We start from the raw sequence: 14,060 nt of genomic DNA, 5'->3' as shown, positions 1-14,060 counted from the left end.
CCTGGTAATCTATTACGTGAGAGTGCACTTCCTGGCTGAATTATATATATATAGGTGTGTGTATCCAAGTGGAACAAGCTAACAAGTTATTGAGCTGGTTGTTCATTCCTGAGAGTTCGCTTCTCTCTGTGTATATGCAGTGTGTGTACATATGTGTGTGTATATATATATATATATATATATATATATATGTTTATATATATATATATATATATATATATATACACATACACACATACATGTGTGTGTGTTAGATTAAAAACCTGGTTACTTAGCTAGGCAATTCAATGTGAATTTGGCACTGATTCAGAAAAGTTTTAAAATTTTGGGTTTCATTTAATCATTGGGCTTTCTAGACAAATACTATGAATGTAGACAGTTCACTCTACTTCCAGTGCCCTGATACATTTCTCCACCATTGATCCTCTGCATACATCTAAAAGTAGACTTTTTTTTACATATCATAAAAGTCAGGATAGTTTTACAAGCACCCTGGACACAATTGTATCATTACCTTATCACTTCTTTTTGCCCCTTACCTATACTGTTTGGCAGTGATTATTCTTGTGCACAGTTATCCATCTTGGAATACATAGCTTTATAACAGTAATGAAATAAGGTTTTTAGGGCTTAGAAGAACAAAAAATGACACATACTGATGAGGTGAAAAATATGTTAATGAAACTAGATTTTTAATTGAGGTTTTAATGTTTTTTGTTTTGTTTTGTTTTTAAGCCTTGCTGCTGGTCTGCTAGCAGTTCTTATGTCATCAGTCTGCCTTGTGATTTTGTTGAAAAAGAAAGAAGAAAGAGATTTAGCAGTGCACATCTTTCAGGTGAGCACACAACTACTTCGTTAGAACCAACTGCTATTAAAGTTATTTGGCTCCAGGAGTGTCTTGAATGTTTCTACTTGTTACATTAATGCAGATAAATATAGCATACTATTTTCAGATCCTCTTAAAGGGACATAAAAACCCAACATTTTTTTTCATGGTTCAGATAGAGAATACAATTTTAAACAACATTCCAATTTACTTATATTATCTAATTTGCTTAATTCTTTAGGTATCATTTGTTAAAGAAATAATAATACACATGAGTGAGCCAATGACATGAGGCATCTATGTGCAGCCACCAACCAGCAGCTACTGAGCCTATTTATATATGCTTTTTAACAAAGCATCTCAAGAGAATGTAGCAAATTAGATATTAGAAGTAAATTTGAAAGTAGTATAAAATTGCATGCTCTTTCTGAATCATGATATTTTTATTTTAAAAAGCAATAATGTAAGCTTAGGAGCCCACCCATTTTTTATTCAGAACCCTGGGTAGCACTTGATGATTGTTGGCTACATTTAGCGCTACCCAGGTGCTGACCCAAAAATGGGCCGCTCAGACGAGATATTCGTTAGTACAACGAGGCCCTTAAAAATGTAAAATTTACATGTTTATGTTTCTATGTAGTTTTATTTATGTGTGACAGAGACTCCTAAAATAACAATACAAGGTCTAAAAAAAATCTCAAACATTTTGCGTGATTTCTCTCCATACCGACAAGGTTTTAAACATCAGGCCCTATGTCCTTCATTTGTCCCTGTGGAGGATTATAAACTGAGAGATAACTCATCCAGGGATAATGGTTTGCATGGCTAGGATATATAAGGTAAGATAAAACAAGATTTTTGGCCAAAGACACTTACTTATGGTTCTTCTGGTTACTGTGATTCTGTTGTGACTTTTGGTTCCTCTCGGGATTCTTCTTTCCCAACCTTTTGTGAGAAGGAAGAAGCATAAGATTTTAAAGTTGCAGTAAGTTTTTAAAGTCATACGGCTAGATTACGAGTTGTGCGTTAAGCTGAAAAAGCAGCGTTAACAGGTCCCTAACGCTGCTTTTTCACTACCGCTGCTATTATGAGTCTTGCAGGTTTAGGGGCACCGCACACTTCTTTGGTCTTACCGCAAAGCGACTTACGTAAACCCTTTTTTCTATGGGACTTCCATAGCGCCGGTATTACAAGTCTGTCCTGGGAGGCCAAAAAGTGAGCGGTACACCCTCTACCTCTAAGATCCGTTACACATTCTAAAGTCAATAGTTAGGAGTTTTATGGTACAATGCCGTAGCATAAAACTCATAACTAAAGTGCTAAAAAGTACACTAACACCTATAAACTACCTATTAACCCCTAAACCGAGGCCCTCCCGCATCGCAAACACTATAATACAAATTTTAACCCCTAATCTGCCGCTCCGGACATCGCCGCCACTATAATAAACATATTAACCCCTAAACCACCACACTCCCACCTCACAAACACTAGTTAAATATTATTAACCCCTAATCTGCCGTCCCCAACGTCGCCGCCACTATATTAAATGTTTTAACCCCTAAATCTAATTCTAACCCTAACACCCCCTAACTTAAATATAATTTAAATAAATCTAAAGAAAATTACTATAATTAACTAAATCATCCAAGATGGCGTCCCTTAGATTCCGATTGGCTGATAGAATTCTATCAGCCAATCGGAATTAAGGTAAAAAAATTGATTGGAACAGCCAATAGAATGCAAGCTCAATCCTATTGGCTGATTGGATCAGCCAATAAGATTGAACTTCAATCCTATTGGCTGATTGCATCAGCCAATAGGATTTTTTCAACCTTAATTCCGATTGGCTGATGGAATTCTATCAGCCAATCGGAATCTAAGGGACGCCATCTTGGATGACGTCATTTAAAGGAACCTTCATTCAGTAAGAAGACTCCGGATGAAGAGGATGCTCTGCGTCGGATGTCTTGAAGATGGAGCCGCTCCGCGTCGGATGGATGAAGATAGAAGATGCCGTCTGGAGGACCACTACGCCCGGCTTGGATGAAGACTTCTCCCGGCTTCATTGAGGACTTCGGCCCGGTTGGATGAAGACCTCTGCCGCTTCCTTGAGGATGGATTTCCGATCTTCAGAACAGTAGGTCGATCTTCAGGGGGTTAGTGTTTAGGTTTTTTTAAGGGTGTATTGGGTGGGTTTTATTTTTAGGTTAGGGCTTTGGGCCGCAAAAGAGCTAACTGCCCTTTTAAGGGCAATGCCCATCCAAATACCCTTTTCAGGGCAATGGGGAGCTTAGTTTTTTTTTAGTTAGGCTTTTATTTGGGGGGTTGGGTGTGTGGGTGGTGGGTTTTACTGTTGGGGGGTTGTTTGTATTTTTTTTTACAGGTAAAAGAGCTGATTACTTTGGGGCAATGCCCCGCAAAAGGCCCTTTTAAGGGCTATTGATAGTTTAGTTTAGGCTAGGGTTTTGTGTTTTTTGTTGTTGTTTTTTTTATAGGGCTATTAGATTAGGTGTAATTAGTTTAAATATCTTGTAATTTGTTTATTATTTTCTGTAATTTAGTGTTTGTTTTTTTGTACTTTAGCTAATTGTATTTAATTTATGTAATTGTATTTAAGTTAGCTCATTTATTTAATTGTAGTGCAGTGTTAGGTGTTAGGGTAACTTAGGTTAGGTTTTATTTTACAGATAAATTTGTATTTATTTTAGCTAGGTAGTTTATAAATAGTTAATAATTATTTAGTAACTATTCTACCTAGTTAAAATAAATACAAACTTGCCTGTAAAATATAAATAAACCCTAAGATAGCTACAATGTAACTATTAGTTAAATTGTAGCTAGCTTAGGGTTTATTTTACAGGTAAGTATTTAGTTTTAAATAGGAATTATTTAGGTAATAATAGTAATTTTATTTAGATTTATTGTAATTATATTTAAGTTAGGGGGTGTTAGGGTTAGACTTAGGTTTAGGGGTTAATACATTTAGTATAGTGGCGGCGACGTTGGGGGCGGCAGATTAGGGGTTAATAAATGTAGGTAGGTGGCGGCGATGTTAGGGATGGCAGATTAGGATTTAATAATATTTAACTAATGTTTGCGAGGCGGGAGTGCGGCGGTTTTTGGGGTTAATATGTTTATTATAGTGGCGGTGACGTTGGGGGCGGCAGATTAGGGGTTAATAAATGTAGGTAGGTAGGTTGCAGCGACATTGGGGGAGGGAGATTAGGGGTTAATAAATATAATGTAGGTGTCGTCGATGTTGGGGGCTGCAGATTAGGGGTTAATATGTATAATGTAGCTGGCGGCAATGTCTGGAGCGGTAGATTAGGGGTTAATAAATATAATGAAGGTGGCGACGATGTCAGGGGCGGCAGATTAGGGGTTTATAAGTGTAAGATTAGGGGTGTTTAGACTCGGGGTTCATGTTAGGGTGTTAGGTGTAAACATTACTTTTATTTCCCCATAGGAATCAATGGGGCTGCATTACTGAGTTTTACGCTGCTTTTTTGCAGGTGTTAGACTTTTTCTCAGCTGGCTCTCCCCGTTGATTCGTATGGGGAAATCGTGCACGAGCACGTACAACCAGCTCACCGCTGACTTAAGCAGTGCTGGTATTGGAGTGCGTTATGGAGGTCAATTTTGCTCAACGCTCACTTCTTGCCTCTTAATGCTGGGTTTGGAGAAACCTGTAATACCAGCGCTGCAGGTAAGTGAGTGGTGAGAAAAAACTGCTCGTTAGCTCCGCATAGCTCTTAACGCAAAACTCGTAATCTGGCCGATAGTTTTAAAGTAAATATGTTTTTTAAAGTGAAATTAACTCAATTCCTGAGAGTTTTAAACCAACATGAAAAGTTTGTCTCTTTTCCTCAAAATCCTGTTTCACTGGGATAAAGTTAAGGCTGCTTTAATATACAATCTACACTAAATAAATTAAAAACATATTAATAGGGATAATGGAGACTTCACTTTGTTAGAGACCAAACCATGTTCATTGGGCAAAAGCAAATAAACACCCATAACCCAAATTGTGAGCTTAAAAAAATCTTACTGTATTGTCTTCTTAACAGCAAAAAACAAATATAGTCCATACTGTAATGAGTCAAACCCTCTGCAGGTTTGTTTTTAAGATTATATTTTGGGCTACGGATCTTAATTTGATAGTGCTGGATTAATACCGTTTATACTACACAGTGAAGTCTTCATTACCTATATTAATATTTTTTTAAAAGCTTTTTTACTGTACAAAATGTTTTTAATACAACAGAAAGTGGTATATCCTTTTTCCTATTGTATTGGACCTCCCTTTTGAAGAATGATCCTAGCTTAGACAGTATATACAATTCCTACATTCAACTTTCTTGTTTATTTTTTGTAGCCCTGTATGGAAATCTATAAAGATATTTATACAGAGAATTTATATTTCTTTCTAAGGTGGTGATAGTCCATGAAAATCCTTACTTGTGGGAATTCAACACCTAGCCACCAGCAGGCAAATACACGCCGCAAAAAAGCTTTAAATATCCCTTTACCTCCCAGTAGTTCTTTGCCTCATCAAGGAGAGGGCAAGGAGGAATTTCAGGGATATTAATCCCAAATTGTCCCTCAATGGATAATTCCTGGAAGAGAGTGACACAGGAGAGTACTGGCTGTGCAATGTAGATCTCCTCTGTGGAGTTGTGATCACGTGCCTGCCACAGGTGTCCCTGTGAAGTTCCTTTAGCCTCCTTTTGCTTGGCCATGATGATGTACTCCCTCAGTATATCCTCCATTGTTAGTTACATCAAAGGATGGGCTTTCTACTGTATTCTGAGGACTCCATTAGGGTAAGATCAGTGGAGGGGACTGTTGCTGGCTAAGTACAATATGTTCTCCTTCTTTGTGTTTTTTAAGATCAGCCATATAACTCAGTGAGCAAGGCTGCAGATCTTAATGCTTTATCTCCAAGAACACTGATTCCTGTCTAGTGAACCAGTGACAAACAGAATCAAGCAGTCTCTTCTGAACCGGCCCTTTTTAATCTGCAGCTCCTAATAGCGGCCCTATTTTTAGTGCTCCTCACTCTGACTGAAGGTGGTAAGAGCGCTAAGAAGGTGCTGGGTTTTTTCGTTTAGGCGCGCAGGACAGAGCACACTCCAGAGGTGTTCTGGAAGAGTAAGGGTTAAGTTTCCAGCTTTACTGATCCTTAGGCACGCTATCTGCCATCTTCCTGTCAGACTTACAGGGCAGTAGTGCGCGTGGGGAGTCCGGGCTTTTTTCCCTGTTTGCGGCATCGCTACCAGAGGGGGTAAGACACTATGACAGAGCTAAGTGGGGTTTTTGAACCATCATATCTACGGAATATATAGTCACATTATTTTTGAGAAAGCATTTCTTATAATTTCTACACTGCAGTTACCTACTAGTGTGTGTCTTTATATCTCTTGTGACTTCTATTCTATGTATGCTTGTTGCACTCGTTAGACTCACTTATGCATTACACTATATCCTCCATTGTAGCTTCCTAAAAGGAACACATGAAAGAGGGCCTTTTGAGAACACTGCTGAGGGATGTACTTTTCTACATAACCGCATTGTAGCTACTATACCTTTGATCTATACAGGTATTAAATGCTTCTGCTATAAGCCATATCCTCCTAGAATGTTGAGTTAGCTACAGCTCTAATTTCACATTGTATCATATATCCCTGAGTTTGCTCTGAAGTACCACGTTAAGGCTTGTGTAATTTACTCTCTTTAGGCCAGGTAGTACACAAAAGCAGTTAAACCCAAGACAATCGGGTTAAAGGGACACTCAAGTCAAAATTAAACTTTCATTGTTCAGATACAGCATGCAATTTTAAACAAATTTCCAATTTACTTCCATTAACAAAATGTGCAGTCTTTTTATATATCTTTTTCCTACTGAACATGTGCAAGAATTCACAGAATATACAAAGAATAACTATGTTATCAAAAATTGTTGCATTTTCGACAAAGGATAACTATGATTTCAAAAAATAGTTGAAAAAAATTTGTTATTTGTGGTTTCATAAAAACAAAATCTTCAACAAAGGATAACTATAATATCTTATTTTGTGCTTGCATGAAACAAAATCTTTAACAAAGGATAACTATAAAAAATAATAGAATTTTCAACAAAGGCTGACTTTAATATAAAAAAATAGTTGAATTAAAATGTGTTGCATGTGCTTACATAAAACAAAATCTTCAACAAAGGATATCGAAATACCAAAAAACAGTTTAATAAATATTTATAACAATCTTATGATTGTATTGCTCCTAAAAATTCTCTTTAAAATTTACATAATATGACCGGTCATTTCTTTAGTTTGATTGTACTATATTCAATCAAATACAAAAATACAAAAAATATACAAAATATTACAAATACAATCAGTCTCAAAGCGCTTGAAAAGGCTCCTTTTGAGAATTCTCCTTTTGCAAAATAAAACCACCTGTATCAGTTAAATCGTTGGAATAGTAACTGAATAACAATGGTTTTAATTAAAAAGTCCAGCACTTAGGATTTTATCCTTTTTCATAGAAAGTTTAAAAGTGTCCCTTTAGTGTTGTGGTACTTTTAACTCTTTAAGCTTAATTCAAGTAGTAGGTGAGATGTTTTAAAATACCTTTATAAGAGTGTACTTGGAATTCATGTTAAAAGTTCATGTAAGACTTTGTATACAGCTGATAGCTGTATGCTAGCACACTGCATCCGGACTCTTACACCCCTTATTAAAGTGTCTACCTCTTGCTTGATGTTGCTCTTTAGTTATTTACTTCTTCCTTATAGTATGAACAGAGCTTCAGCACGGGTGTCTGTGGAGTCTCGTAAAATCTGCGTAGCCCACTCACTGCTTCTCCAATGTGGTCTGTTTGGTCCGTGTCACCTGATCCTTACACCAAGTCAGGAGGAATTTCAGGCATATTGATTCGTAATCTGTGAAGAAAATCCTTACTCTGTGCAGAGTTTGTGGATGATAAAGTAGTCCCTTATAATTGAATATAATCCTTCTGTATGCGATTTTCTTTTATAAAGGTACACCATCAACGCGTTTCACCGATACACGGCTTTATCAAGATCATCCGCTCCGAATGGATGAAGATAAAAGATGCCGTCTGGATGAAGACTTCTTGCCGCCTGGATGAGGACTTTGCCGGCTGGATGAAGATGGAAGAGGCCGCCCAGATGAAGACTTCTTGCCGGCTGGATGGATCCTTCAAGCGGGACTTCAATAACTGTAAGTGGATCGTCAGGGGTTACTGTTAGGTTTATTTAAGTTTTTTTGGGTGGGTTTTATTTTTAGATTAGGGTCTGGGCAGTAAAAGAGCTAAATGCACTTTTAAGGGCACTGCCCATACAAATGCCCTTTTCAGGGGGGTTGGTTGGTTGGTTGGTTGAGTGGTGGGTTTTACTGTTGGGAGGTGTTTGTATATTTTTTTTTAGAGGTAAAAGAGCTGATTTCTTTGGGGCAATGCCCCACAAAAGGCCCTTTTAAGGGCCATTGGTAATTTATTGTAGGCTAGGGTTTTTTCTTATTTGGGGGGGGGGGGGGCTTTTTTATTTTGATAGGGCTATTAGATTAGGTATAATTATTTTTTATTTTTGATAATGTGGTTTGTTTTATTTCGTAATTTTGTGTTTTTTATTTTTTGTAAATTAGCGTTTTTTTTTTGGTAATTTAGTCATTAGTAATGAGGTTTAATAGTAGATTTAAATAATTTTAGTAGGGTTAGATTTTTTTTAATATGTAATCTAGTTCATTTAATTGCTAGTTTAATTTAATTGTAGTATAATAGTTAGGATAGGTTAATTAATAGTTTAATATAGTTTCTTTTAATTCTACAGGTAAGTTTAAATTTATTTGAAGATAAGGATGTTGCAATTTTAATTTAAAGTTTTTAGTAATTTAGTTTATGGCGATGTGGGGGGTTGGCGGTTTAGGGGTTAATAGGTTTAGTTAGTGGTAGTGATCTGGGAGGCCAGAGGTTTAGAGGTTAATACATTTTTTTTTAGGTTGCGGTGAGGCTCAGGAGAGGCGGGATAGGGGTTAATAACTTTATTTAGGTTGCGGTGTGGTCCGGGAGTGGCGGGATAGGGGTTAACACCCTCCAACCCACACCAACCATGCACGAAATCTAGGCGTCATCCTGGACTCATCACTCTCCATGGACCGGCAAATCAACGCCATCTCTTCTGCATGCTTCCACACACTTCACCTGCTGCAAAAGATCTTCAAATGGATCCCAACCGAGACCAGGAAGACTGTCACTCATGCCCTCGTCAGCAGCCGACTGGACTATGGTAATGCACTCTACGCCGGCACCACCATCAAGCTCCAAAAGAGACTACAGCGCATCCAGAACGCCTCAGCCAGACTAGTCCTTGACATCCCTCGTCAATGCCACATCACCAAACACCTGCGGGACCTGCACTGGCTCCCCATCAACAAAAGAATAACCTTCAAGCTTCTCACCCAGGCATTCAAGGCCCTCCACAACATCAGTCCCGAATACTTGAACCACCGCGTTACCTTCTACGCCCCTGCCAGACAACTTCGATCGGCTGACCAAGCACTCACAGTCATCCCCCGCATCAGGAAAACCACAGCGGGAGGCAGACCCTTCTCTCACCTGGCAGCCAAGACTTGGAACACCCTCCCGCTGCACCTCAGACAAGCTACCGCCCTAACTAAGTTCAGAAAGGACCTCAAGACCTGGCTCTTCGACTGAACTGCAACCCTCAGCGCCTTGAGACCCTTACGGGTGAATAGCCGCGCTTTACAAGAACCCAATAGATAGATAGTTAATAACTTGATTTAGGTTGCGACGGGGTCAGGGAGCGGCGGGATAGGGGTTAAACATTTTAGTATAGTGGAGGCGCTTAGTGAAAGGGTATAAATAAAGTTGGTAAAAAGCCGAATAGACATGAGATCGATGACTGCTAGTTAACAACAGTCTGATATTCATTGCCCTGTACTTGGTGCGCATCTTTTTGGCATATTTTTTTTATAAATATGGAGATCGTATTCAGATATGTGGCCGCGATGTTAGGCGAGCATATTGGTGCCGGCGAATGCATCACAGTTGACAGCTTGATAAATACCCCCCTCTGCCTTTTATAGCAAGCTGATTGTTGTAATTACCTGCAGGTGGAGCTGCAGAGCAAGCAGCTGCAGGCAACAGGACTCCAAGAATGCTCAGGCAAACCAAAGCCATCTTGTGGCTTGAAGGCTAAAATGGCAGCCAAGACAGCAGCATACTGAAAATCTGGAAACTTAGGTTAAATCCTGGTGATAGACATTACACATTGGTGCTTTCTGAAAATGGCAGGGGTTTTAGCAACTTTCTTGAATATATTGAGATAATATGTCCTAGACATGATATATGATGTGGCTTTTGCTAGTTACCACAATAGTAACTGTACTTCCTTTGTTAAGGGCAGTGTATCTGTCATTTTCTATGCTACCAGGACCCTAACCTTAATGAGGAAAGGTTGACAACGTATTGTGAAATTTTTTTTGGGTTTTGTTTCATTTTGGACTTGAAACATAAATATAATAGAGGTTCCTTAATTCAGGATATAGTCCTATTGGTCAGTAATTCTTGTCCTCGAACCTGGTCAGTTCATGACTACCATTTTAAATAATGCTAATTTGTATGTTTTTAGTCAGATTATTTTTAGTTTCTGACTTCTTTAGCCACAGCTCAAATAATTATTTTTACTGTATTTGTAGCATCTTAAGCAAACAATCTGAGCTGAAGGCATTTTTTCGGCCACTTCTTGATTATATTCTGGTAAAATAATTAGTTAATTATGTTAGTTGGCCTTTCATGTTTCCAAGTTAATTCAAGTCCGTAAGAGCTTTGATTTGTAGTTCAATAAGAAGACAAGTTGCTTAGTATCATTTCTAAGGCTTTTAAAGTTATGCAGGTAATTTAAAGTTTTATGTTTACATCTACAGTGGATTACTGTGGTTGGATGGTGACAACTCTGAAGGTTATGATTGTCACATGGTTTCACATGATTTAATTTGAATTTAACTTTCTCAGCTCAATAGGACTGCAAACCATATACCATTTACTGCAAACCTTATACCATTTACGTGCCAGATTTACATTTTTACATACCTGAGTCCATGTGCACCAATCACAGTACTGGAGCCCCTGGCAAGCACAATCAGGAAATCCATGAGTTTAGAAACACAGTCCCTGCCAAAATAGGGTTGTCTCTCAACTGGTGGTGTATGAGAGATTGACTTAACAGATGTCAAATTGCTTAGTCAGGATAAGGTCTGGCATACATTTAAAATATAATGAAGATTGTCTCATAAGGTGTCTTTTCTAAAGAGGAATTTTCTGGAAATCAGTGCAGTTTCTACTCAAGTCTCCGGTTCTTTCAGCATCATGCCAATATTTGTTCTGATAACATAACAGCTTGGACATTTATTAACCATTGTTTTATTTCATTAAAGTATTGCATATCCCTAATTATGCAAAAAACAACCTAGGAGTGCCATTGATATTCCAAGTCTCCAGAACTGGTAATTCAATCTTGTAAGAAATCAGACTCTCCGGGATAGGTAGATTGTTTTTATAAATGGATGACTTCATCATCAGCCAGATACAATGAAGCTGCTGATGAGCTGGGAACATAGTTAGTATTTTTGCACAATTCAGTAAATGTTACAAAAAAAATAATAATCCAATACTAAAATTGGATTGCTTATTTGTAGTCAAGTATGTTTTTTTTTTTCTTTGAGGCACAATTGGAATTTGCTTCAGATTGATTTTTTTTGTCTTCATTTTGGTTAGCAGAAGAATGTGTGAAAGGTTGAACTTGATGGACTTGAGTCTTTTTTCAGCCTGTGTCACTATGTAATTATATTACTATGCTGCTATGATATGGCTGACATTTAGAAATCACAATATTTCCATATAAAACAATTAACTAACAATGCTTTAATGAAAATAAATCAAACCTCCTGGCACATCCTGCAAGTTTAATATTTTTGTATGCTAATACAGATCTATAAGAATTGGTTAACTACCAATATTCCTTATTTGCTGTACCATCATTAAAAACAACAAACTTTGTGGCTATTATATTACGGTATCATAATTTTGTTTCTTAGTAACAGATATGTTAAACTGCTGAAGAAATTCACCTCAAATAAAAGTAATTGCCTTTTAGTGTGGGTCATATATTATCTTTTATATTAGGGCATGGCTTTTTTTTTTTTTAACACGAATGTGTTGTTATTAAACATACATTATATTCTAAGCATGTTTGTTTGATGATTAGTGTTATTGTGGGGGGGGGGTTTAATCTGTAAATGTGGAGGCCAACAAAGTCACCCAACTTTATTTGAATGGAACAGTAAAGTCAACATGAAACTTTCACGATTCAGATAGAGCATGCAGTTTATTCAACTTTTGAGTTGCCTTCTGTTATCAAAATTGCTTTGTTTTCTTGGTATCCTTTGTTGCAGAGCATGCCTAGGAAGCCTTGGTAGCATCAATTCACTGCTAGGATCTAGCTGGTAAGTGCTGGTTACAAATATACCTCTTGTCATTGGCTGCTCAGATGTGCTCAGCTAGCTCCTGGTATGCAATTGCTGTTCCTGAACCCACTCTACAACAAAGGTTACCAAGATAAAGAAGCAACTTTGTTAATTGAAGTAAATTGGAAAATTGTTTAAAATTACAGACTCTATTGGGGCAGAGCCTAGCCACGGATGGAAATGGCTGCTTTCTAATAAAGCTCTGATGTCCCTGTTAACATTACACTTAAACAAGTACATGCTTACTATAATCTCAGGCTATAAATTGCATTTACTAATGCCTTAACCTACACTCCCTTACATGGGATACTTTTTAAGTTCCGGAGGCTTGAAGGAAGATTGATTTGAGGGCACTGGTGATACGCGGCACTGAAATTGGGCCCAATCCAGCTGAGGAGCATCGTTCATCATCTAGGTGCATATACCCCTAAGTAAACGCATAATCTGCCAAACAAGGAGCCGATCTGGGTGTTCCGGGGTCCTGTGCTATAAAGTGTGGAGCGGAGGCGGCCCGTGCAGCACCGGGGCTCTGTGCACTTACCGCACTCAATCCTTGTACACGTGGCGTGAAGCCCGGCAGCTGTTCTAAGTGTGATCGCACACATTCCGTTGAGGATAGAAGCTACCCATCTGACTGTCACCCCCGGGGCGGCGAGATCCTGTTCTGAAAGAGGAGCAGTCCGTTTGGACACGGAGGCCTTGGTCCTGATCGGGCCGTGGTAAATAGCCTATACACAGTAGGAGGGATCACGTTGCTAGATGGCTCACCACTTGCAGAACTTTACTGGTAAGGTGTTTCAGTTGTTCGGGTGTTGCCGGATCCCAGCCACTTTGTCTCCCAGTCGTTCTGGATAGTTGTGATAGATTGCTACGTAGAGGTAATACTCAGTGCCTTATAACGCTCACACTTGACTAATTGCTCTGGGACTCTATAGGCCGCTATACGGGTGTGAGTACTGTATTGCTGGAGTCACCCACTGAGGCAAATATAGAATACCACTGACTTTGGCTTACTGGAGATAATATAGAAGGGGGATTTTGACTGCAGCTGTACAGTTAAACTATATGTTCCTGGCTGGTGAGGCCCACACATATCCGGCCTAGGTGTGAGAGAGGTATCTGACTTTACACATAATACTGTCCACCTTTGCTTTTGTGAACACTTTTGCTGAGAGATTTCTGCTATTTGATTAGCAGGATGAAAAAGGAAAAAAAAGGAAAGAGGAAAAAAAATAGAGACAAAAAGAAAAATATAAATAAACAGTTAATTGCATTTTACCCCATAGAGGACAAGTTGCTCATGTGTATGTGATGTCTAGTAAAAGAAACGCTAAATTACCTAAAAATACCCAATCTTCCATAATGGAAAATTATCTAATAGCCAATGAACCCACAGCAACAATAGGAAAACCAGAGACACATCTGAAAGCAACTACAGCACAAGTCCATAATACTGAAACTATGGCCACCCATCTGAACTGTGTAACCAAAGATGATATCAGGCTCCTCTCCTCAAAAGAGGATATAAAAGAAGCCATGAGAGACTTCAAATCTATGTTCAACGAGTTAAAGAGAGATATTGCAGCTGTGGATTACAGAGTAACTCAGGTAGAAGAAAAGCATGAGGCCCTTAGCTCTGACCTTCAGCATCAAGCCAGTTTTTTACA

General features: G+C 38.4%; 1 protein-coding gene across 1 annotated transcript in view; it reads left to right on the top strand.

Moving 5' to 3' along the window:
- Positions 1 to 14,060, top strand: part of PIGN (phosphatidylinositol glycan anchor biosynthesis class N) — a 1,169,967-nt gene that overhangs the window by 741,364 nt on the left and 414,543 nt on the right. Inside the window, exon 19 of the mRNA XM_053714623.1 lies at positions 736 to 835. Within this exon, the coding sequence (XP_053570598.1) occupies positions 736 to 835 (100 nt within the window). The remainder of the gene's footprint in view (positions 1 to 735; positions 836 to 14,060) is intronic.

Source organism: Bombina bombina, chromosome 5 (assembly GCF_027579735.1).
Source record: "Bombina bombina isolate aBomBom1 chromosome 5, aBomBom1.pri, whole genome shotgun sequence".
NCBI lineage: Eukaryota > Metazoa > Chordata > Amphibia > Anura > Bombinatoridae > Bombina > Bombina bombina.
Note: the sequence above shows the minus strand (reverse complement) of the source record. Positions and strands in the feature narration are given on the sequence as shown.